General features: G+C 45.5%; 1 protein-coding gene across 3 annotated transcripts in view; it reads right to left on the bottom strand.

Annotated features, from left to right (window-relative positions):
- Window positions 1-22,639, bottom strand: part of PLXNC1 (plexin C1) — a 156,216-nt gene that overhangs the window by 48,905 nt on the left and 84,672 nt on the right. For all 3 annotated transcript variants that reach the window (XM_081822199.1, XM_081822197.1, XM_081822198.1), the window contains exons 12-21: window positions 21,357-21,444; window positions 18,820-19,023; window positions 18,515-18,700; window positions 16,458-16,560; window positions 13,428-13,529; window positions 13,025-13,128; window positions 9,266-9,304; window positions 8,914-9,038; window positions 7,453-7,651; window positions 2,537-2,683 (exon numbers count right to left, since the gene is read on the bottom strand). In XM_081822199.1, coding sequence (XP_081678325.1) covers window positions 2,537-2,683; window positions 7,453-7,651; window positions 8,914-9,038; window positions 9,266-9,304; window positions 13,025-13,128; window positions 13,428-13,529; window positions 16,458-16,560; window positions 18,515-18,700; window positions 18,820-19,023; window positions 21,357-21,444 — 1,297 coding nt within the window. The remainder of the gene's footprint in view (window positions 1-2,536; window positions 2,684-7,452; window positions 7,652-8,913; window positions 9,039-9,265; window positions 9,305-13,024; window positions 13,129-13,427; window positions 13,530-16,457; window positions 16,561-18,514; window positions 18,701-18,819; window positions 19,024-21,356; window positions 21,445-22,639) is intronic.

The raw sequence follows: 22,639 nt of genomic DNA, 5'->3' as shown, positions 1-22,639 counted from the left end.
GAAACAGGTTGGGACAGGTACAATAAAAGGCATTAAAAATCATTTTTAAAGCAAGGCCCCTAGAAACCAGTGCCCCACCCCTTTTCTAGTCTCTGTCTACTGGCAAATCTGCATTTGAAAAGCAAGATTTATCTGGATTTCTAAAATCATAATTTCCCATTAGCCTTTTCCCCAGGGGCTATAAAGGAAAAAAGACGCCAAGAGTCAACATGAATTCCTTCAACATCAAGAAACATTTTGATGACAGTTGAGAGTTAACAAATCTGAAACACATGGTCTTAATTGACTGTGAAATAATGTTTCAAAATGAAAGGCGGAAAAAGTGTTGCCATGTAAAGCATTAAAAAGGACTCAAACCTCAAAAGTGGCTTCAGGCATTTGACTTCTTGCCCCACTCCCAGTCTGGTCCTCTCCTTTCCTCTCCTTCCTGTCGGGGTTCACATTTTCATGAACGTGATTCCCCCAACCTACAGACACTCGCCAATGTCTCTCTTTGGGAATCTGTGGGGCTTCCAAAATGTTTCAAAGTAAAAGCATACACATCTTTGGAGTGGGACCAAGGCCCTGCATTTGTCCTCCAACAATCGTAGGGAAAGGTATCAACAAGCCCTGATGCAAAGTTTGTCTTTCATTCTCCAAGATACCCAGGGGCCCTCTCCACGCACGCTGTACATCCTCGGTACTACCTGGGGTGTTTAAGAAATGTCTGTCTATGCCTGGCCTTCGTCCCCAGCAGTTCTGATTTCATCAGTCCCGACGGAAGACCCAGGCATTGGTTTGTCTGGATCTGCATTTCTTTTTCCTTTTTTTAAAGATTTATTTCTTTGAGAGAGAGAAAAAGAGAGCGAGAGACAGCATGTGCGTGCATGAGAGCAGGGGGAGGGGCAGAGGCAGAGAGAGAGAGAGAGAAAATCCCAAGCAGGTTCCATGCCCAGCATGGAGCCCGATGCAGGACTCGATCCCACAACCCTGAGATCATGACCTGAGCCAAAACGAGGACAGGCAGAGGGAGAAGGAGAAGCAGGCCCCCGACTGAGCAGGGAGCCCGATGTGGGGCTCAATCCCAGGCCCCTGGGATCATGACCCGAGCAGAAGGCAGACGTTTAACGACTGAGCCACCCAGGCGCCCGGCAGTCAATGCTCTTAACCGCTGTGATGCCGCCATGAAACCCGCACAGTGATCATCCTCCCCATTTTACAGGCGAGGACCCTGAGGCACAGGGAGGTTTGGAAACTTGCCCCATGTCACACAGATGGGCAGGGGTGGATTGCAAGCGTGCCCGGCCAGAGTCTGTGCTCTTCACCGCTGCATGCTAGTTTGAGAACCACTGCTCCTCACCAGCTCTCGGCCATAGACAGTTACATACACAGAAATCAGAACATAAGAAATGTTAACTTTCTACTCAGGCTCCTGGCTTGTGGATGGCGGCTGAGCAGGGTACTGTCTTCAGCGGAGGGTAAACTACATCTGGCAGTGACCTAGAACTGGAAACAGCTGCTGTGGACTATTCTCCCACCAGAGCACATAACCATAACACAGCCCACAGCGACATGGTGCCTTCTGCAATTAGGGAATGAATTCTTCTAGGATGATACCACGGGTCTCGCCGTCCAGAGCTAAGCCACAGGAGACTCAGCCCCCTTACTGAGTAATCCCAAAACCCCACTGTCTTTTTTCCCTCCTCCTCCACTAACAAGATTGTGAAGAAGCCCCGAGTCTCCATAAGGCTAAGGATCAAACCAAATGACAGCGATCTCTTTCCCCAGTCTCTATGAACGGAAAAGCACAGAAAATGCCTAAGTAATTTTGGAGACACTTGTCACGCTTGGCCCTCTCTCTACAATTCGTGAATGTGCAAGAAATTGCTCTCTCTTCCTTTAGGAAGGGAAGGGGGTGGGGGTGGGATGGGGATGGGTGAAAAGAAGTTCTCGAATGGGTGAAACCCTCCAGCAGCCAGGCAATCATCTTCCTGTAGTGATTTACAGCGTTCCTCTAAAAATATCTATGAGATCACAGAACATTAAGTGCGTGACACCAAACATTTGTAACTAATCCATGAAAATAAAGTAAGGGTGTCATATTGCACAGGGAACACAGTGGAATTTGTCTTGTGTTATCGTTCTAAAATAAGACGGCCTCAATTTGGTTGAAATATATCTTCACACATTGTCTTCCAAAGCAGAGCCGTTTGAGAAATTCTGATTGCAATTATAAGTGCTGAATAGGGAGTGCTTTGCATTTCCTTTGACGATGCTGAAAAGCTATAAGCTATCCTGATATTAAAATCTTTGGAAATTGATGAGTACCCCAGGCATCATTACAATTCTCTCCCCCCAACCAAGTAATTAAAATCTATTATGTGAACACGTGTTAATATTTTATCAACTACTGTTTTTAATTAACTCATCGTCTGAGGCCTCCCGCAGTAGGAATGATATCGCTTTGTTTTAAGTGACCCCCCTGCCCCCACCCCGCCACCGAGCTCCCAGCCAGGCTTCTTTCCAGGGCTGGGGGGAGGCTTCATCGCGAACATACCACAGTACTGAACTCTGGAACCTGCCACAGCAGCCAGTCTTCGTTCAGGGTGTACAGGGCTTTGCAAGTGATTACATCCACGGGACCCTTGTTTATTTTCTGGTTCAAAGTCGTCACCAGCAAATAGAACGGCTCTCCAACAGTTTCCTTGGAAGAGACACAAAAGTGAAAGTCAGCTGTCTGCGGAAGCCACTGTACTTTCCAAAGAGTTAAAGTTTCAGTTTATGGCAGTGCGACAGGAGGCAGGCGGCAATGTTTTCTAACAATCAACATGAGACTCCCAAGAAAATACACACTGCTCCGCTCAGGATTGGGCGCAAAACTCAGGAGACGTGGCCTCTCCCACCACCTGCGCAGGTGCACGCCCGCGCACACGCGCGCACACACACACATGCACGCACGCCCGTGCCCGCGCATAGACTCCCAGCATTTACAGCCAACAGCAACAAGAAATCCTCAGCGGATGGTTCTTTTATGTTTCAGCTTCTATATGGCAGACTGATGCTCATCAGCTGGCTAATGCCTAGAGTAGATGCAGAGGTTTAACCTTCGTTTATATTCCTATTTAATTGCCTTTTTGAGCAAACCAAAAATAAATGGCATTTAAAAAAATACACAACAATTAGCCTTGGTAACCAGAATAAATGTCAGAACATTTTGTACACTTGCCAAGGAGGATGCTTTTTGGTGTTAAGAGCTTCTAATGAAGGAAGTGGCCTTTAGTGACCACAACCTGCAGCCATCCCGGCCAGCTCGCTGTGGTTTGCAGAGCTGGGCGTGCACAGACACCCCTGGGCACCTCGTCTGTGCACCTTGGCTGGTACGCGGCCACTGATGCACTTGAACTCCCTTCCCTGGACCAGAGCCAAGTCCATTGCTTGAAGGCTTGTCCCCAGGATTCGGCCCATCCCGATGGCGTCTGTCTCCAAACTTCTGCCATGGGCACTTACTCCTCGACCGGGGCTCGCCCGCTCATGGTTCATGAGATGCCTCAAACCTGTAGCCACACTGCACTTGCGTGGACTCTGAGCAGCTCACGGGGGACGCTTGGGTGTTCTGCTGCCACGGAAGCCGCCCAGAGCATGCAGCCCTGGGTCGGCAGCAACGCACCTGCCAGGTAATCAGTGTCTACAATCAACGGACATTAACCAAATATGTGGAAGAGGGAGAGCTAGGGCCAGAAGTCAGACCCTTCGTGATGAAGAAGCCAGCCAAGCGACTGAGGCTGGAAGCACCGTTTCCAGCCAAGCTTCACGGCCTAGCTTGCAAAGGAGGGTTCCGTTAGCTCTCTCCCCTGCTTTGCCCTGACCAAGTAAATGGAGACCTCATGTAAGACTCCTGGCATCCCCCCCTCCCCACTGCCTGTCCCATCCCCTCCCTGCAGGAACATGTGCCCTCCCCAGTCCCAGGGCTCCCTTCGGCCCCCTTCTGCCACCCCACTCTCCACTGGCTTCCCGTCACTTTTCCCATTACCTTTTCTCATTGAATCCTCTCATTTAATCCTGTGAGGTAAGTATCGTTATGACCATTTTGCACAGAGGGGGAGCTGGGGCACACGGAATAGCTGTGATTTTCCCCTGATCCCACAGCGGGCGTGGGATAGTCACCACTTTTTCTCTTCCCTGCTGACATATCCTTGAGTCTCTTCCTTAGTGTAGGACAGAGGTGGAATGTTCGAAAATTTCCCAGGTGGGGAGAGCGTTGGGACTAGCGCCTGACATTTTAATTCTTATGGGAAATATCCTTTATTTAGTGGTTCACAACCACACTGCTCTCTTCTCTTTCCCTCTGCCCTCTGGGGTAATGTCCCGACTGCAAACCCAGAACTTCTACTTCTCCTTTTCCCTCCAGCACACATCAGAGACAGGGGTGAGTGTCCTCGTGAGCCTTGTGGGCTGGATGGGCCACCGAGGGTACAGTTGGGGGCCAGGTGGGCTCTGCCGGGCTGTGTGGAAGGGCAGCTACAGACTCACTGGCTCTGTAGTCAGGAATTCCCCAGAATTCTCCAGAGTGCAGCCAGACTGAGAGAAGTGATATTTTGTCTTATACTGTTACCCGCACCCACGGTTCTAACCCTGGGTGATCATTACCAGAATTCCCTGGGGCTCCCATAAAAAATTCAGATGCCTGGACCCTCCATTAGACCCACAGACCCGGAACGTCTGGAACCGAGGCCTGGGCATCTGTGGTTTGAACACCTTCCCAGGGGATTCTGATATGGGGCCAGCTTCGAAAACCATGAAGTTTCTCTGTCACTATGGAACACGAGTCCTCAGTCATACCTGCTGGGGGCTTAGGTGTCTTACAGAGCAGGGAACACTCAGCTCCTCGGGTGGCTGGCTGTGGCCAAGTGCACCTGACCGGACCACGCCTACCCTCCCTCTCCTGGGATGGGAACTAAGCTCGGCCCCTTCACCTTCCTTTCCTTTGTGAGACCGGACTCTGGCCCAGGCTCAGCCAGAGGCTTTCATGCCTGTGATCTCGATCCATCCCTAAATCCTCCCTAAGCCCATAAGAAGGTGCCTGCCTCACTGGGGAGGTAGTAGCTAGGAGCTCTCAAACCCTGGTGCCATCCCATGCCCGCTGTGGGATCTGGCGGAAGGCACATCCATTCTGCGTGCTCCCAATCCCCCCAGTGCAAAACGGTCATAACGATCCTTACCTCGCAGGATCAAATGAGAGGATTCAGTGAGAAAAGTAAGCAAAACTCTTCACATAATATCTGGCATGCTCAGTAAAGACAGTTGGTATTATTACTTCACTCACAGAGCCCTGGAAGCTCTGAGGAGGAGGTTACCTGGGGGTCACAGAGCTAGTGGCATCTAGGCAAATGTCTGTGGGACAGGGCAGGAGGACCAAGGCTGTCCGAGTCCCACATCTCCTTGGGCACCCGGTGTGGGAAGTCAGACCCCCTGCACCAGAGGGAATTTTTCCACAGAAACTGAAAGCATCTCTGGCCGGCTCACGGTCACTTCCTCCTGGTAAGCGTGCCACCCCTCGCCATCGCAAGTGCTCAAGATACTCTTGAATCAGCACTGCAAAAGCTTGACCCAGAATCCTCTGCTGGAGGGAGCCGTTTGGGCTTAGGGCCCAGATTTTTGGAACATCGCACCCATTTAAGGCTCAAGGGCAGCAAGGGCAAGTCTCCAACCACAAGATCCCCCAAGAAAGAGCTGGGGAGAAATTTAAAACCGGTGACTAAGCTCTTCACTCCATGAGTAGATAACAGTTGCCCAGAGGAAAAGGGCCAGAGACACACAGCTAACTGGGGCTGAGATGACTTTAGAGCCGGAACCTGCTGCTTCTAACCAACACTCCTAGTCCAGTGCTCTTTCTACTACCCCAGGATTCTCAAATGTAAGGCACATACAATTACCTGGAGGAGCTTGGCAAACGTGCATTTTCGGGCCCCACCGCCCAGGCTTCTGATTCAGTGGCATTGGTAGGGCAGGAATCTGACTTCCAAGACTAAGACCCAGAACTGGGTGTGGGTCCTGCCGCCTCTGTTTAGATGCAGTTGTGGCTGAAGCAAGGATGGTGGGAAGCGAAAATATTCGCCCCAGAAATAACTGCTCAACACCTCCCCAAAGCGTATGATGATTTATACCAAGTAAACAGAAAATAAGGCAGATTTCATTAATCTTAATAAATGGGTAGTGCCTTGGGAGAGGAAGGCATTGGTAAAAAAAAAAAAAACATGTTGTGCATCTACTTGTAAGATTGCATTAAACATTAAACTAAGCACAGTCTATTTAAAGTGCTGCTCTTGGATCTAAACTTAAGTCGCACTGTTAAAACCTGTGGCATATAGCAGTGTATCTTATTCAAAGCTTAATTAGATTTTGGAACTAGCTACAAACACACAATTAGGCAGTTTTGCTGGAATCTGGATGGCTGGTGAAATTAAAGAAGGATAAGAACCTTCCGTACCAGGGGCCTCAGAGGGGCTGAACGAAGATCGGGTTCAACAGAACACTCTTCTTGTCCTATTAATATTTTAGAACAGTACCGGTCAACATTGATGGAGTGTTTACTTGGTGCTAAGCCACTGTCTCCATTTTCTCCTCTAGGCTTCAGAGCGGCCCTAAGATAGTCTTCTTCCAGTGCTCCAGGCTATAAACCCAAGGCTCAGATAGGTGCGGAAGCCTCCTCTAGTGAGTGACGGGGTCCAGATGCAGACCAGGCAGTGGGCTCCAAGACCCACTTCCTTACCCGCTGGATCCACGCCAAGTTGGCATTCAAAAATAATTTTAAGATTCAATCAGACTACAACCACATTCATGCAATAACCCCAACAAAGGAAACTCCAGGGATGGGTGGCTCTTTGGGGATTGCTAAACAAACGGAATAATGTGGAATGACTAGTTAGAACTGAGTTTAATTAGCTTCCAGTATTAGTAGGTAAATGGGTATTTCCAAGATGCTTCAGAGACCCTGCAAGCATTGCGTTCTCTTCAATATCTGAAATACCCCTTCCACTCAGCACATTTCCTGGGCTCTGGTTGTCAATTAATGATGTCAAGGTGGGCTCAAAAGTCAATGGTATAAAATTTCAGTTATGCAAGATAAATAAGTTCTAGAAATCTGTTGTACAACATTGTGCCTACAGATAACAACGCTGTTTTGCACCCTTTAAAAATCTGGTAAGAGGGGAGGTTTCATGTTAATTGTTCTTACCGCAATAAAGTTGTTTAAAAGAGAAAAACGTCTAAATGAACTGCATTTGCATAGGCCAGTTACAGCAAAAACAATTTTATTTTCCCCTCCACGTGCTCCTAGGAAGGACCATGTCTAAAAGAGGTTAAATGCTGACACCATGGAGTGCTCAGGACTTATCCTGGCAAAGACATCAGCATCTGCTAAAAATAACCACCTATTGTCTTACCTCTGACACTACCAAGCGAGGTGACACTTACCCGCAGAAAACCAGAAAGGCAGACGGACATCCAGTTTGTGAGGAGTTTTTCTACCACAGACTCCGTGCGTCTTAGCATGAGTTTAGGCTGCATGTTACTGGACTGTTCCATCAAGTCCCTGGTCAGCACCTCCAGGATGCTGGTCAGGTAGACCAGCTTGGTTTGCAGTGCAATGGTCAAGAAGGAGGCGAACAGACACCTATTGAAAAATAGAGCCTTGGTTACAATAGTCAAGACATCAAAACAACCCAACTGTCCATTAGCAGATGGCCAGATAAAGAAAATGTGGTATATGTGTGTTCACACACACACACACACACACCAGAATACTGTTCAGCCACACAAGAGAATGAAATCTTGCCATTTGTCACAACATGGATGGATCTTGCAGGCAGTATGTTAAATTAAGTCAGAGAAAGACAAATACCGTATGATCTCACTTATATGTGGAATCTAAAAAGAAAAAAGAAAAATAACCAAATTCATGGAAAAAGAGATCAGATCTGTGGTTACCAGAGGTGGAGAATGGAGGGGGAGTTGGAGGAAGGTGGACAAAATACAAAAACTTCCAATTAAAAGAGAAGTAAATGCTAGGGATATAATGTATAACATGGTGACTACTGTTAACACTGCTGCATAATTTGAAAGTTCCAAGAGAGTAAATCTTAAAAGTTCATTTTTTTCCTTTTTTTTTTTTTTTGTAGCTGTATGAGATGATGGATGCTAACTAAACTCATTATGGTCATCATTTTGCACTAGGTGTAAGGAAGATCATTATGCCATACACCTTAAACTTCTACAGTGCTATATGCCAATTCCATCTCAATAAAACGGAGAGAGAGGAAAAAAAAGAAGATATACAGATGACAAAGAAGCACATAAAAAAAGACTCTTGGTTAATGAGGTTAACTATCAGCCATGGCTAAGTTGATGCTGATGGGAGTTTCCACGGAAACTGAGGGGCAGTGGGGTGCTCTCCTGTGGGCATGTGTGTTTTTTTAATGTCTTAGGTCAACCACCTTTGTCCTCAATTCATAAAAACCATGCACCAGTGTTCACCCCAGGACATTTTATGTGTTTTCAGCTCTTAGACTTTAAACTAGAGTGGTAAACAAGAAGTGAATGTCTTTCCCAAATTTTTAGGTGTTTTAAAGATAGAAAATAGCACTTCTGCTTTTTTGATTCAGGACTCATGTTTTTTCTTGGTGTTGGGGTTTTTCAGGGCTTTTTTTGTGGGGGAGGAGGGTATGTGTGTGTCTTCAAAACAGAATATGTGTTGGGGTCGTGTGATCCGAAGTAGAGCTATCGTGACCTCATGACCCCGACCAGACGGCCTCTGGATAAATCCACGTTTTCAAGGGATGTAGATACCAGGTTCAGGTTGCAGTTTGGAAATAAGGAGCACACGTTTTTATTTTCTCTATTTAAAGACTTTCAAAATATAAATAAATTGACTAATACCTGTCCTTCACTGAAAAGTTCTTCTGCTTCTCAAGGGTGTGGATGACAGTAACAAGGAAACTTTTATTACAAATCAGGGCATCCAAAGCTGTGAGACTTTCATTCTTGTCAGTGGCATCTCTGTTCTGGAAAAAAAAAATGAATATGATATGATACGATATGACATGATATAATATTAGAAACTTAAAGTTAGGAGGTAGATCCACAATGGGTTTTCCAAGACAATGATTTAATATTGAATCCATGATTCCAAAAAAACTCACAAAAATTCAATAATGGAGATGATGATGACAATGAGGACACTATGAAAGTCAGGCAGTCATGGGCTAAAAATGAAAACTTATAGACTTACATGCATATCTTCAGTGAAGATGTGTGTGAAGCCACCTGACTGAGAGGAAGGAGACACTTTTATTATTCATAACATCCAAAGGAAATGAATAGTGTATTTTTGTTACCATACCCAAGTCCGTTTTAATAAAGTAGAGACACTGTTTGCTAATCTGAAGGGCCCCTGGGCTTATGTTCATTTTATATCCTCTAATACATAATAAATAATTATTCAGCTCTCAAGAAGCACCGGTGAATTCTGAAAACCTCTAAGAAGAATCATTATCACTGCATCAGTCCCATTTTTAGTAGAGGAAGGCATCTCACACTTTCAAAGAACAGACTCAAAAGTGAAAGAAGTGGTAAAGAAGATTATGCGAATGTGCAGACCCCTCCTTAAGCAGTTTGCCCTCTCGGGATAATTACTGAGTTGTGTCCGTAAGTTTTTACAAGCCTTAGCTTAGTAGTATCCACTGTCTCAAGAGACAATGTTATGGAGACGGGGTGAGCTGGGTGGTTAAAAGTTAGAAATCTGGAGCCAAATTACTTGGGTTTCACTCTTGGTTTTAGCACCTACTGGTCACATGACTTTGGGCAAGTTATGTAACCTCTCTGTGCCTGACATTGCTCATCCTCAAAATGAGGACACCACCGACTCCCATCTCCTAAGCTTGGTGTGAAAAGAAGATGCACACGTGCACAGTAAGTTCTATCTCAGCTATGTTTATTGCTTTTATCACTAACTTATGGCAAACTAGATCACAAAGTTATTGTCCTGCTGGCTTCTACAATTATTTTTATGTGCTATGCTATGTTGCTCCTGGATATAGACTTTTCAATTCGAGTTTCCCTTTTTAATGTATCATAAGTCTTCTTGGAATTAAAGGATTAAATTTTAAAAGCATGAGTAACACTTTAAATGAGTCAACAGAATGAAAATAAAAACTTGAACATTCAGGTTTTTCTCTTCCTCTTTTTTGGGGGTAATATTTGAAACTTTAGGCTATTTTTATACCTCGTTAAAGTAAATTTCTTCTGCAGAGAATTTTTGCTTTATAGTTTCAAATCTGTTAGCCTAAGCAGAAGACCTCAAACTATTTTGGTCATACTCTCCCTTAGTAATATGCAGAAAAATCATACCCTGGGTTTGCATTTTCTAGTTCCTGACATTTTTCTGCTGAACCAACTTGATATGGACAGACCGTTTAAACAGATTGAGTCCTGACCTTACATAGAGAAATGCCACCATGGCTCCCTGTTTTCTAAAGCTCCTTCCTCCTTTCATTTATATTTCCCTCTTCTAGGAGATAGGATGCCTTGCTCACCCTTATTTCTCCTCCTATTTTCAGCAAAACAATGCAGTCAATACAATGAAAAGGCAGGCTTTGGAGAACCAAAAACTGGTACAGAGCCAGTAATTGGGAATATCTTGGCCTCTGTGAACCTACAATTTCCTCTGGTTCTGTCTACTGCTGTCCGGTAGGTGTTGACTGCTCAAGTTCTCGGTCTACCAGCCGACCTCCAGGCCTAGAGGATGTGGCTCCTGATCCATCAGTAAAGGGCCTAATTGACACAAGGACGGATCTGCAGCCTAGAAAGCATTTCAGCTGGTGCTGTCATCACAGACTATGCTCCTCCGTCCTCTATATCTTGCATTATAAATTCGAATTTAACTTAGGTCTTGCTAGGGTTCTGATAGTTACGCCTGTTTTTCCACTCCTCTTGTTTACTGACTTCAGTTTTCCTGGCTTTCTCAGTTGCTGTTCAAGATTATTCATAACCCTGAGTTAAGTCTGTTTGGCTTGAACAATGCGGCGGTGGGGTGGGGGGGGGAGGTGAGGGACGCTGACCCTCTGTGCGGTCGAAAATTGGCATGTAACTTTTCCCCAAAACTTAACTACTAATATATTGCCTACTGCTGACCAGAAGCCTTACCAATGAACACATCTTTTGTATGTCAACTAACACATATTTTATAAGTTTTCTGTATTATATACTGTACTCTTACAATAGAGTAAGCTGGAGAAAAGAAAATGTTATTAATAAAATCATAGGGAAGAGGACATACATTTATAGGACGGTAGTTTTATTGAAAAAAAAAAAAATCCGTGTGTAAGTGGACCCATGCAGTTCATACCTGCGTTGTTCAAGGGTCAACTATATCTCTCTTCTAAAATAATACAGCATTTTTCCTGGGATTTTTTTTTTCCCCTCAAAACACTCAACTTGCAATAGTGTCTTTTGCCTTCATCACTTATCTTGCTCTTGATTACTGAATTTAGAATATAGGACAATTTCTTTTTCAGGCCACAGATTACTCTCTTCAGCACTCAAGGGCAATCATTAACTGTAAAAGCCCACACAAGCCTCATGTTGATGGTAGAAATCTCTGTTGTTTTATTGCTATTAAATTCTTAATGGGGATCTCAGATAGCTGAGAAATAGGCTCATGATGTCCTGCATAGTCATCCTGATTCAGGGAATTGACCTCCCTCCCTAGGTAGTGTTCTGCTGTAGAAATGGATAGATGAGGTGGCAAATACAAGTCTTGCTGCCTGGTACTCTTGGAGGAGAAGTTTAAAAAAGTATATTGTACAAGCACAAAAAACTGAAGTCTTATTTATAGCCTTCTTGATTTACAACAGTAAGGCTTGGACCAAAATATATATTGTACATATATATACAATATATATATGTATATATATATATATGGCGGGTGTTTTATGGAGGTATCCCAACCTCCAGACACAGCATCACATATCATGGTGTCTGCTTCTAGAATTATAGAGAACCTGGAAATTGCTTACTGCATGTGTCTGTGTTTCTGAACTCTAGGCTTCTGGCCAAATGTAGCTGAGAAGCTTCTGGTAAGGTGATACCAGCTCTGTTTTGACCTGGCTTTGCTTAGAAGTCTAGACTGAAATATGATCATCTGTGTTGATGTTCCAGAGGTTGGGCCCCTCTGTGGTCACCAGTTCTGGACAAAAAAGGGCAGCATGGTGAAGTGGGGGCATCAGGATGTGGAGGTGATGACAGGCAAATGAGTGCCCTTTGCTCAAGACTTGGGAGTGTAAAGGAGGAAGGTTGAGTGGGTAGGGGAGAAGATGGAGGTGTCAGAACAGAGCGAGACTGAAAACCCAAAGGGTTAAAGGAGACTGCTCCTCGGAGTCCCAGGATGGGTTAATCAATCATTTCGTGCAGCTATTTCTGCTAAATGAGGATGATATGGACTGATCAGCAGAAGAACAACTGCTGGAGAGAACCATTAAGAACTCAACATTGCTAAAGATGGCTGCTATCAACTCAAAGTCTATACATGTCTCCCTCCCTCCCTCTCGGCCCATAGTACTTTTCATTTCCAACTGAGAAATAATAGTGAATAATCTAGTAGCTGCAATGGAAGTCATGCAGATAAACACAACAACTTGGCCAGCCCACAATTTATTGATTTTTAAATGAACTAGCTTGCTTCCCAACTACAAATTCAGCTCTAAACAGGTAGTAAAATAAAACAAAAATCATCACTCTGATCTTCTGTCCCTCCTAGGTTTTTGTTACTGGACAAAGAATAATCGTCAGTGACCCATCACTGCTTTATACCCTAATCAATCCAATTAATAACTACCCTTCTCCCAGCTCTGCTCAGACGTAAGCCCTTATTTCGCACCAAGCATACTATCTACAGCCACCTTGGAAGCAAACACCTGTTTTGACGGCAGCAACAAGCACCTTCGTTATTATTCAAGACTCAACCTTAGGAATATGATCAATGCTCTTTTACCTCGGGGAAGAAAGTTCTCAGAGCAAAATGTTTGTAGTCAAGGAAGGGAACAGTTCCAAAACTATCAACCACATCCAATTTATCCATCTGCAGCTCAGCAAAGCCTGCAAAACAGAATCCCAAGAGCAATACTTTAACTCAACAAACAATGGATAAGATCTTCTGCTGTTTTGTCTAACATGGAGGATGACCTTGGTTTTCATTAAAGAAGAAACAAGAGATAATTACTTGGTTGGCTGCAGAGCAGGGCTGGAATAAACACAGAGCCAGGCCTAGACCCTGCCGCTCAGATGTCTTCTATTATACAAACAGTTCTCATTACTGTGGCCAGCTCCATTTGGGGGCGGGGGGAGATGATAAAAAAAAAGGCTTGTTTTTCCACAAATAAAATTTTGGAGCCTACCATCACGTATCTCTTTCCGGAGCTCACTCTCCAGGAGCTCCAGCTGTTGGCTCTGTTTGCGGCTCAGCTCCTTCGATTTGTGCCTGGTTACCCCCACGGCCGCTGAGGAGACAGAGATCTAGTGTCAGATTGACATGTTAACTTCAAAAACAAAAAGGAAAACGAAGTCAACCTTGACATTTCTTTTACAGAGAGAGACAGAGGAAGAGAGAGAAAGAACAGCATTTAAGAGGTGGAATTTATAAAAGGAAAAATTCCCAGTGAGGGGACACTCTAAAGAGGAAGATGCTAAAGCACAACAGGAAAACAAAAAACTACCCACCTTAAAGTAAAAACTAAATCAAATAACCTCCACTTGTAACCAAAGATCCCAGCTGGCTGAAAAGTAATGAAATAAGCCACGTTTCCCTGCAGCCACAGGCCACTGATATTGTTCCGTTCTTTTTTCAATGTTTCTAAACATCCCTGGAGAAATAAAGCTGAGCCACAATTGCAGAAGGAAATCACAGATCCACGCTCTGTAAGCCAAACTTGCATAGATCAAGTTGGCTGATATGGGGAGAGGTCCACAATGAACCCTCGGATCTGGGACATGGCTTCTTTCCCCACTTCGTCTTGCTTCTAACTGTGCTTCTAACTGAGACAGTGCCCTGAACAGGCTTGGTACTCGGTTCACATCCCCACTCTGCCAATTATGAGCTGTGTGACTTCAAGTAAGTTCCTTAGCATCTCTGTGCCCAGTTGCCTTATCTGTCAAAGGGCCCACACCTCACTGTGATGTTGAGAGGACTGCAAGAAGCAACCCACAGAAAGCATTCAGAAGTTGTTCTTTAAAAAGAATATTCAACAACTGTCAACTACATTATTATTCTGGAAAAGATTTTCCTCCTTTAACAGCAACTTCATGATAAAAGGACCCACTACCAGTAGATACGAATGATCCTGGAGGAAACAAAACTCAGTAGGGTTCTTCACTGGACCATTTCACAAAGTCAACAGTCTTCACCATAACATGCATTGTGCATCTTCAAAAAAGGGTGGGACGCACAGTGATTTCCAAATTTATGTGACCACGGAACCCCTTTCTCCGGGAGCGTGATTTGGGGTTAGCGTTCCTTGGGCCACACTTCAGGCTACAGGGGCTCAGGGCAGGCAAAGGGAATGAGGCAGCCACATCCAGCCAGCAGTGGGTTTTTGATGGCTGACGTCTCCAGGGGAAGCCACAGTGGGGATGTTTAGAAGGTGGCAGGCCTAGGCCAGGGTGCTTTGTGTTTTCACTAATGACGTGACAGATGGGTTAAAATATTTGTACACTTTACACCTGCTCAAGCTTCTGGTCACACATGCTGGCCTGGAATCATGGCAAGAAGGGGATGAGAATTTTAAAGGGCAGCTACCAATGAAGCCAAAGCCATGGGTCAAACTGAGCCCACCTCACCATAAAAAGCACAAACAGTCTCTATGACAGTGTGGGGACGGGAGGGGTGAGTCACACACGGCACAAGAAGAGATCAGAGACTTCTAGTAAGTCACAAAGTGGAGAGGACTCTATGGGGAGACTGGTGTCTATAGCTGCTTAACACTAGCAGATTCTCAAAATAGAGCTCAGCATTTAGAATTTATAAGTAATCTTCTTACTCGAAGCCAGTGCCAGCCAGAACATTATTAAAATATCAAGCCCAATTCTGGATTCCAGCTATAGAGCAGGGGTGGTCAACTGGAGAAGCAGCACAAGAAAATACCTGAAATGATCATCAGCAGGGCAAAAGAGGGCCTCTGCAAAATGAATTCATTCCATTGGGCCAGTTCATCACACACAGAAGTCTTTCCCTCTCTGGACTGAGAACCCGCCAGGAGAAAGGGCCAGGCCTTCCCTCATGCTGTCCAGCTCCGGAGGCCTGCGCAGTTATCAGCAACACAACGTGTGTTCATAGACACAAGGTAAGTGGATGCGGGGATGGATGAATGAAGGAGTGCATGGAAGGGAACAGGAGCAACTAGTAACAGAGCGTTGGAAAGGCAACACCTGTGTTAAATCAACGTATGTGAAGTGTTCTCTTAGTTGGTGGAGAGGAGTTCTATTTCTGAGATGGACAAGAGGAACCAGACTTTGGATGAAAAGCTGCTCAGAACCAGGTCGCACACTAAATGGCTACAGGGACCAGGTAGGCAGATGAGTCATGTGGCCCAGGTGGAGACAAACAGGGAGTGGTGGGGACTTGAGCAAAACCCCAGCGCCCACATGCTCTCTCAAGGGGCTGCTGTCATTCAGTTCCAGGAAACCGATGCTATGGAAAAGTGGAGATCCAATGATCCAGAGCTTTCAAATTTTCAAGAGATATTTTTAAAAATGTGAATCAACTTTTTTTTTTTTTTTAACTGAAGTACAGCGGACACAAATGTTACGTTGATTTCAGGTGTAGAACATAGGCGACTCACCTAATTTTAAAATGCCGTCAACTAGTTCACAGTTTAAAAAAAAAATGCTGTGCGGGCCAAACAAAACAGATTGTTGGGCCAGATTCAGCCCGCGGGCAACCACCCTGGGATCATCGTGCTCGGATGAGCCTTGCGATATTTTAATAGATGGTACAAATCACGCTTCTAAAACATAGTTCTGCCAGGAAAAGCAGAGCTGGGGTGGGAGCAGGGGGTGGTGTTTGGTGAGGTGAGAAGGCAGGAGGAGATGACCAGATTGTGAAAGTCCAAAATGCCAGAGGAATTCTGAAGGAATAACGTAAATGGGAGATTTGTAATCGCCATTCACAGTACTGGGGAAGTGAGTTGGACTATATTTCTCAAACACCAAGACGCCATCTTTGCAATCCAGCTTTGTATCGATGAGGAATCCTAAAAAATGGTTAGAAAGCCCTCAACGTGTACCTATGATTCCTTTCCCAAAGTTGTGATTTGGGTTTTTACCCATCAATACTCAACTGAGGCAAACAGCCCCTGAAAGCTGAGAGTCTGCCTGCCTGACGAGAGGCCCCAGGGAATCATTTCTCTGACAAAATCAAACAGGGCACTTACCAAAGATGACAATCACTAGCAAGACGGGAAGCACAATCAGAAAATACCAAGTGGTTGGAACTGTTTCCTGCTCAACGTAGAGCTCCAAGTTTCCCAGTTTGACCTAATGGGACAGAAAGTCATTAGACTCAATTGAATTGGGCGCCATATTTATGTACACACTTTTTCCTCCAAATTGTTTTCCCCAAGATACAAAAAGGTGACAAGCTAGGTAGGATATATGAATTCAAGTCCCAGCTCAGGCAGATTGGCTCTGTGAACTTGAGCACATTGAGAACATTCACCGTGCCTTGATTTTCAGATATGTCACAGTTGAGGTGCACTGGACTATACCTGGAGATTTTAGAATTGAGTTCTCTTTGCCCTAGGGGTTTAACTCAGCCATCCCATCCTTACTTTCCTCATCTCTAAAGTGGGATGTAGATAGTGCCTCTTCTTAGGGTTGTCGTGAAGACTAAATGTACTTCATCATTTGAGTGAGTGGCTCATGGCAGTCCTCCCAAAACTCTCCAGTGGCTTCCCAGAGCTCAAAGCCAAGCCCTCGCAATGGCTCACATGTTCCTTTTTTTTTTTTTTTAATTTTTTCCCCAAGATTTTATTTATTTATTGGAGAGAGAGAGAGAGAGAGAGTGAGTGAGAGAGAGAGATCACAAGCAGGGGGGAGGGGCAGAGGGAGAAGCAGACTCCCCGCTGAGCAGGGAGCTCGATGTGGGACTTGATCATGACCTGAGCTGAAGGCAAATGCTTAACTGACTGAGCCACCCAGGCGCCCGGCTCCTCGCTCCCTCCGGTAACTCTCCAGCCTCCTTGAATATTCCCCCTTGCTCCCTCTGCTCTAGCCACACTGGCATCCTTGTTGCTCCTCATGTTAAACCTGCAGGTCTAGAACCCTCTACCCCAGAGAGCCCATGGCTCACTCCCTCTCCTCCTTGAGGTCCTTACTCAAATGTCATCTTCCTAGATAGACCTTGGCTGCCCACCCTTGCACACCTTGCAGCACTGCCTGTCCCTGCTTCATGCTTCTCCATGGCGATCACCACCACCTCACACATTTTCATTTACTTTCTTCACTCCATGTGTCTTTAGGTAACCCCCACAAAGGCAGAACCTGGGGTCTCTTTTCTTCTCCGCTGTGTTCCCATCATAGAAGAGGCCCTCAGGGACCATTTCACGACTAGAGATTGCTAGCGTTACTCTCCTCACCCGGTGTGACATGTGGGGGCACTTGTGAGTTCAGCTGTGTTACTGATTTGATAATAATTAGTACCCTCTTTATCACACAGATGGACCACTGGAGGCTCAGCCAAGCCAAGCGACTTACCTAAGGCCATGCAGCTATTAGCTGGTGCAGCTGAGACATGAACACATTTTTTTTTTTTTTTGGTCTTACAGTCTGATGTTCTTTTTTCTTGACTTTTATTCAATATTTATGACTACAGATCATAAAGCATTTTGGGGGGGTATAGACTGTGGAGAGCCTCATATGGCATGAACACCATAAAGAAAGACTTCTAATATGGTTCTGTTCCCAAGGGTCTCACATCTTTATTGTGGGACATAAATATACCTCTGATGGGACCCTCAAACATGTCAGGAGGAGATGAATTGCGGCATGACTCCATGACAGAGGAAGCAGCCCACGGCCCAGAGATCATCTGGTCTCCATCAGAATCGGATGCTACTCTGAATGTGCTGGGTTTCCGCTAAGACATGTCATCCCTACATTTGGCAAAAGAATGATAGCTCGTTCGTCCGTGGTCTAGAGATTCTGTGTGCAGGTGCTACGGTCTAAATGTATGGCTAGAACAAAACTATCAAGACTCATTAGTATTATAGACAATGGTATGTTCAGTGCTTTGACATTCGAATGGGCACATGGATGGATTCGACCCGCTCTTTTGGAGGAATTACACTTGCGCCTGCAACAGCAGCTTTGTTTATCTGCTATTTAAAGCAAAGATCTAAAGATCCATAACAGATGCCATTCTGGCTTCAGTGTCACTGAGAAGTGTCCCAAATAAGGTACAACCAACAGGTAGGAGTGTCAGGTGACTTACGCGAACTTTCTTGGAAGAGGTGTCAATGCTGTTTGCGTTACTGATGCCTTTAATTTTGCAAAGGATGATGGTGAGATCTTGATTTCTCGTAATATTTTCAAAACTGCAATTTAATTGCTCATTTTCCCCGTGGAAGAGGGTGATTTCAATGTCTGTCTTGGAGATGTTGAACTCATCGTTTTCTTTCTGTGAAGAACAAAGAGGAGATGAAGTAATGAGGGCGCCCAAGGGAACCCACAGACACAAGCACACCTTGCCCATCAAGGCGGGGGGTGTGTCCCACCCGAAGGAAGTGAGAAACATACTTGAATTTTCACTTCCAGTTCTGTGTCCCCCTCGGGTTCGACCCGACACCCTGTGAACCTGGGGTCCTCAAGATACTGCAGGCTTCCGCAGTCCAAGTAGGTCTCCTGGACTCTCAGCTTCACAGTGACGTTTGTACGCGCTTTTGAACTCTTTAAACTGGGGGCTAAAAACCTGCAGGAATTCGCCATACAATATTCAGAGACCTGAGGGAGGAGAAAAGAGCATTTTTAAGAACTTCATTACCGAGCCCCAGCCCTGCGATGGAGGAGCGAGGTAACCCGGACAACTGAACTTCTCTGTGCTCCCAATTTCTCATCTGTAAAATGGGGAGAGTGATCCTACCCTCCCCTCACAGGGCTGAATGAACCCGAAATCAAATTAGATGCAATGAGGGCTCATTCAACTAAATGGGGGCTAATTTACATGGGATTACATGTGCAGAAATGCTTGGAATCATGCCGGGCACCCAGTCAGCACTCAAGGAACCCTAGCTGCTATCACTGTGAACACACTTAGCGGTAATGGGGGCAGCCAGAGGTCATGCAACGGAGAAGGGATGTGCAGAGAGAAGGAGCCTAGCGTAAGAGGGACACGCGGCACCAAAGACTTTGCAGGGTCTGTGTGTCCTGGAGCCCTCGAGGTGGGTTGGGAAATGCGGGCAGGGAGGGGAGCACCCCCCAGGGAGGCCGCAGGGAGCTGCACACCACCACCGGCTGCATCCGTCCTTGTCGGGGAACGTCCCCTGGCGCTTAGCGGAAGTCACTGACCCCAAGTGAGGAAAAGGTTTTGCAGGCCTAACAGGAAATCAGGGAAACAAAAGCAAAAGAGACAATGTGGGCCCCCAGGAAAATGTGGAGCATGAAGGCTGGAAAGAATACAGAGAGTGTGGCCTGCTTCACAGCTTTATTTATTAAAAAAAAACAAACAAACATAAATACTGTCATTTTTAGGGGTGCAGAGAGATGGACAGAGAAAGCCTCTGGAAAAGAAGAGGTTGACAAAGGTCTTAAAGAAGAACAATAAGGGGCGCCTGGCTGGCTCAGTCTGTGGAGTGTGCAACTCTTGACCATGGGGCTGGGAGTTCGAGCCCCACGTTTGGTATGGCTTGCTTAAAGATAAATCTCAATAAATAAATAAATAAATAAATAAATAAATAAATAAATAGCGAGCAATAAAACTTGTGAAAAAAAAATTTGTCAGGTGGGGGTTTACCTGTTTTTTACTTTCTAATATTGGTGTTAAAAAGAGAGGGTAGGGGAGCGCCTGGGTGCCTCAGTTGGTTAAGTGTCTGACTTGATTTCAGCTCGGGTCATGATCTTGGGGTTGTGGGACTGAACCCCACATCAGGCTCCGTATTCAGCATGGAATCTGCTTGGGATTCTCTCTCTCCCTTTCCCTCTGCCCTGCACCCCCATATGCTCTCTCTCTTTCTCTAAAATAAAATAAATAAATCTTTAAAAAAAAAAAAAAGAAAGAAAGAAAAAGAAAAGAGAGAGTAGGAAGAGGCCACAGGTGGGAAGATCTGATGCAAGGGGCTGAGACAAACAAAACCTCCTTCCCCCTTAACACCTGTCCAGCCCTGGATCTCTCGTTCACATTTCTGGCGATATGAAGAACCAAAAAACGGTGTGTGTTCACATTGGGGAGACGTGGCCTAGAATCAGATACAAGGTGAGGCCTGGAACTGGCGCTGGGTGACTCAGGAAGGCTGTCTGTGCCTAGGCCCAAACCCACACTGGTCCCAAGCACGGCCATGTCTGTGGCCACAGGCAGACCAGCCAGCTTTGGCAGGAAGTGGTCAGGTGGGGCCCGGAGAGGCTGCTACCTTCACATCTCTTTGAGGAAGGAGAGAAAGGGGAAGAGAGAATGGGGAGAGAATTCGAGAAGAGTGTAGGAGTGTACTCGGAGGCCCCAACCTGTATCTGAAATGCATCATTTTGTGTGACGAGGCCCTCCCGTGACTCCTGTGGGTGTTAGCAAGTGGACAAGGGCTGGGGACCGGACCCTTGTGTGGGGACATGCAAGGTAAGAGGAGGCCAGGTGAGAAGGAAAGGGACCAAGCCAGACAACGGCAGGAGCAGGAGGAATATATGACAAGATTTCTGGGACTCGGGCAGGTCACTTGGCCTCCACACCACAGCTCTGTGGGCACGATGGGAACTTCACCACTGACTGCACAGAACTGCTATTCTTCTGGACATCTCACCTTTGCCCCTCACTAAGGCATTTTCACATGTATTCCTAAACGCTGTCTCATTAAAGTGCCTCCCTACAAAGCCCAGCTGGCGGAAATGGGAGGCCTTGTCATACCAAGCTCATTCCTCTCTCCTCTGCACCACAATTGGAAATATTCCACTGCAAGGAGAAGGTCTTATTATTTCCATTATAGCCCAGATGGTGTATATCCCCCAACAGGTAAAAGCTTGTAATACCACAAAGGCACAGAAATAAAAGATATTCCCCAAGAGATGTTCGTGTGATGAAAACAACATCATCCTTGAAAATTACTATTATTACAAGGTAGCTGAAGACTTACATTTATGTTTCCTTTTAACTCATGTGAAATGATTAAGTTGTCAATTACGTCAAAATTTCTGCCCACGATAGTTATATTTTGACCACCACTGCAAAGAGAAAAAGCAACAATAGGAGTTTCATAGTAAACATACAGGCATTTTGCATTTATGAACAAAGCTATCACCTTATTCACACTTAATATTAAACTCAGTTATGTTTGAGAGCCAAGTAATACATTTTAATTTCCAATGCAGGACAATTCTAGAAGTCTTTTAATGATACCGGCCACAAATGAATAGTTTTTAAGATACATAAATATAAAAATTCAGATCAGATCCTGTTTTAATTCTAGGAAAATGCCCAAGTTCTTTTACAGATTTTGGAGCCTTGCTGTGTCATGTTGCCACATATAATCAGATCATCGGCTATACCCTGAAAAGGTTTCACTAAACAGAATTTTGTTTGATTGCTGTTTAATCTATATTAAGATACTTCAATCTAACAATTTTCAAAATTAAACTCCCAACCTACCAATTATACTTTATTTAGGGAGATAGGGAACATTTTGGACAAGGTAAAATTATAAATGACATTAAAACTATAAATTCCCATTTGGTAGGCCATATAAATAACAGCTACGTTCTCTCTCTCCAAAACCAAGCCAAATGATTTCACATATTCTCACCACATAATCGCATATAAGCAAAGTGGTCATTAGATGTGAAATAAACAGCTGTCCACAGCTCTGGCTGCCCTCGACCCCCCCCAACCCCCCGCCCCGTTCATGTAGGTCATTCCAGGGGACAGGAGCCTGGGAATGTCCGCTCTGTGTGCCAGCCGGGCCCAGCCAGGATGACAAGACCTCGAGGTGAGCATGAGGCGGCCAATTTGTGTAGGACAGAAGGAAGACATTAGGCCCCGAACCAGTCACAAGGGGGAAGGGTCAAGCTGGCCCCCTGCCAGCCTGTCACCATTACTAGAAAGCGGAGCCGAGCACGCTCTGCCGACGGCCAGACTGCAGAGCCTCGCCCTTGCCCGGGCATAACTCAGAGTCACGGGCTGAGAATAGCACAGATGACTGGACACTAAGAAGCCTAATCGGATCGGGGCGCCTGGGTGGCTCAGTTGGTTAAGCGACTGCCTTCGGCTCAGGTCATGATCCTGGAGTCCCGGGATCGAGTCCCGCATCGGGCTCCCTGCTCGGCGGGGAGTCTGCTTCTCCCTCTGACCCTCCCCCCTCTCATGTGCTCTCTCTCATTCTCTCTCTCTCAAATAAATAAATAAAATCTTTAAAAAAAAAAA

Source organism: Leptonychotes weddellii, chromosome 5 (genome assembly GCF_054177405.1).
Source record: "Leptonychotes weddellii isolate Sample4059 chromosome 5, ASM5417740v2, whole genome shotgun sequence".
Lineage (NCBI taxonomy): Eukaryota > Metazoa > Chordata > Mammalia > Carnivora > Phocidae > Leptonychotes > Leptonychotes weddellii.
The sequence above is the reverse complement of the archived record's forward strand: the minus strand, read 5'-3'. Positions and strand labels throughout refer to the sequence as shown.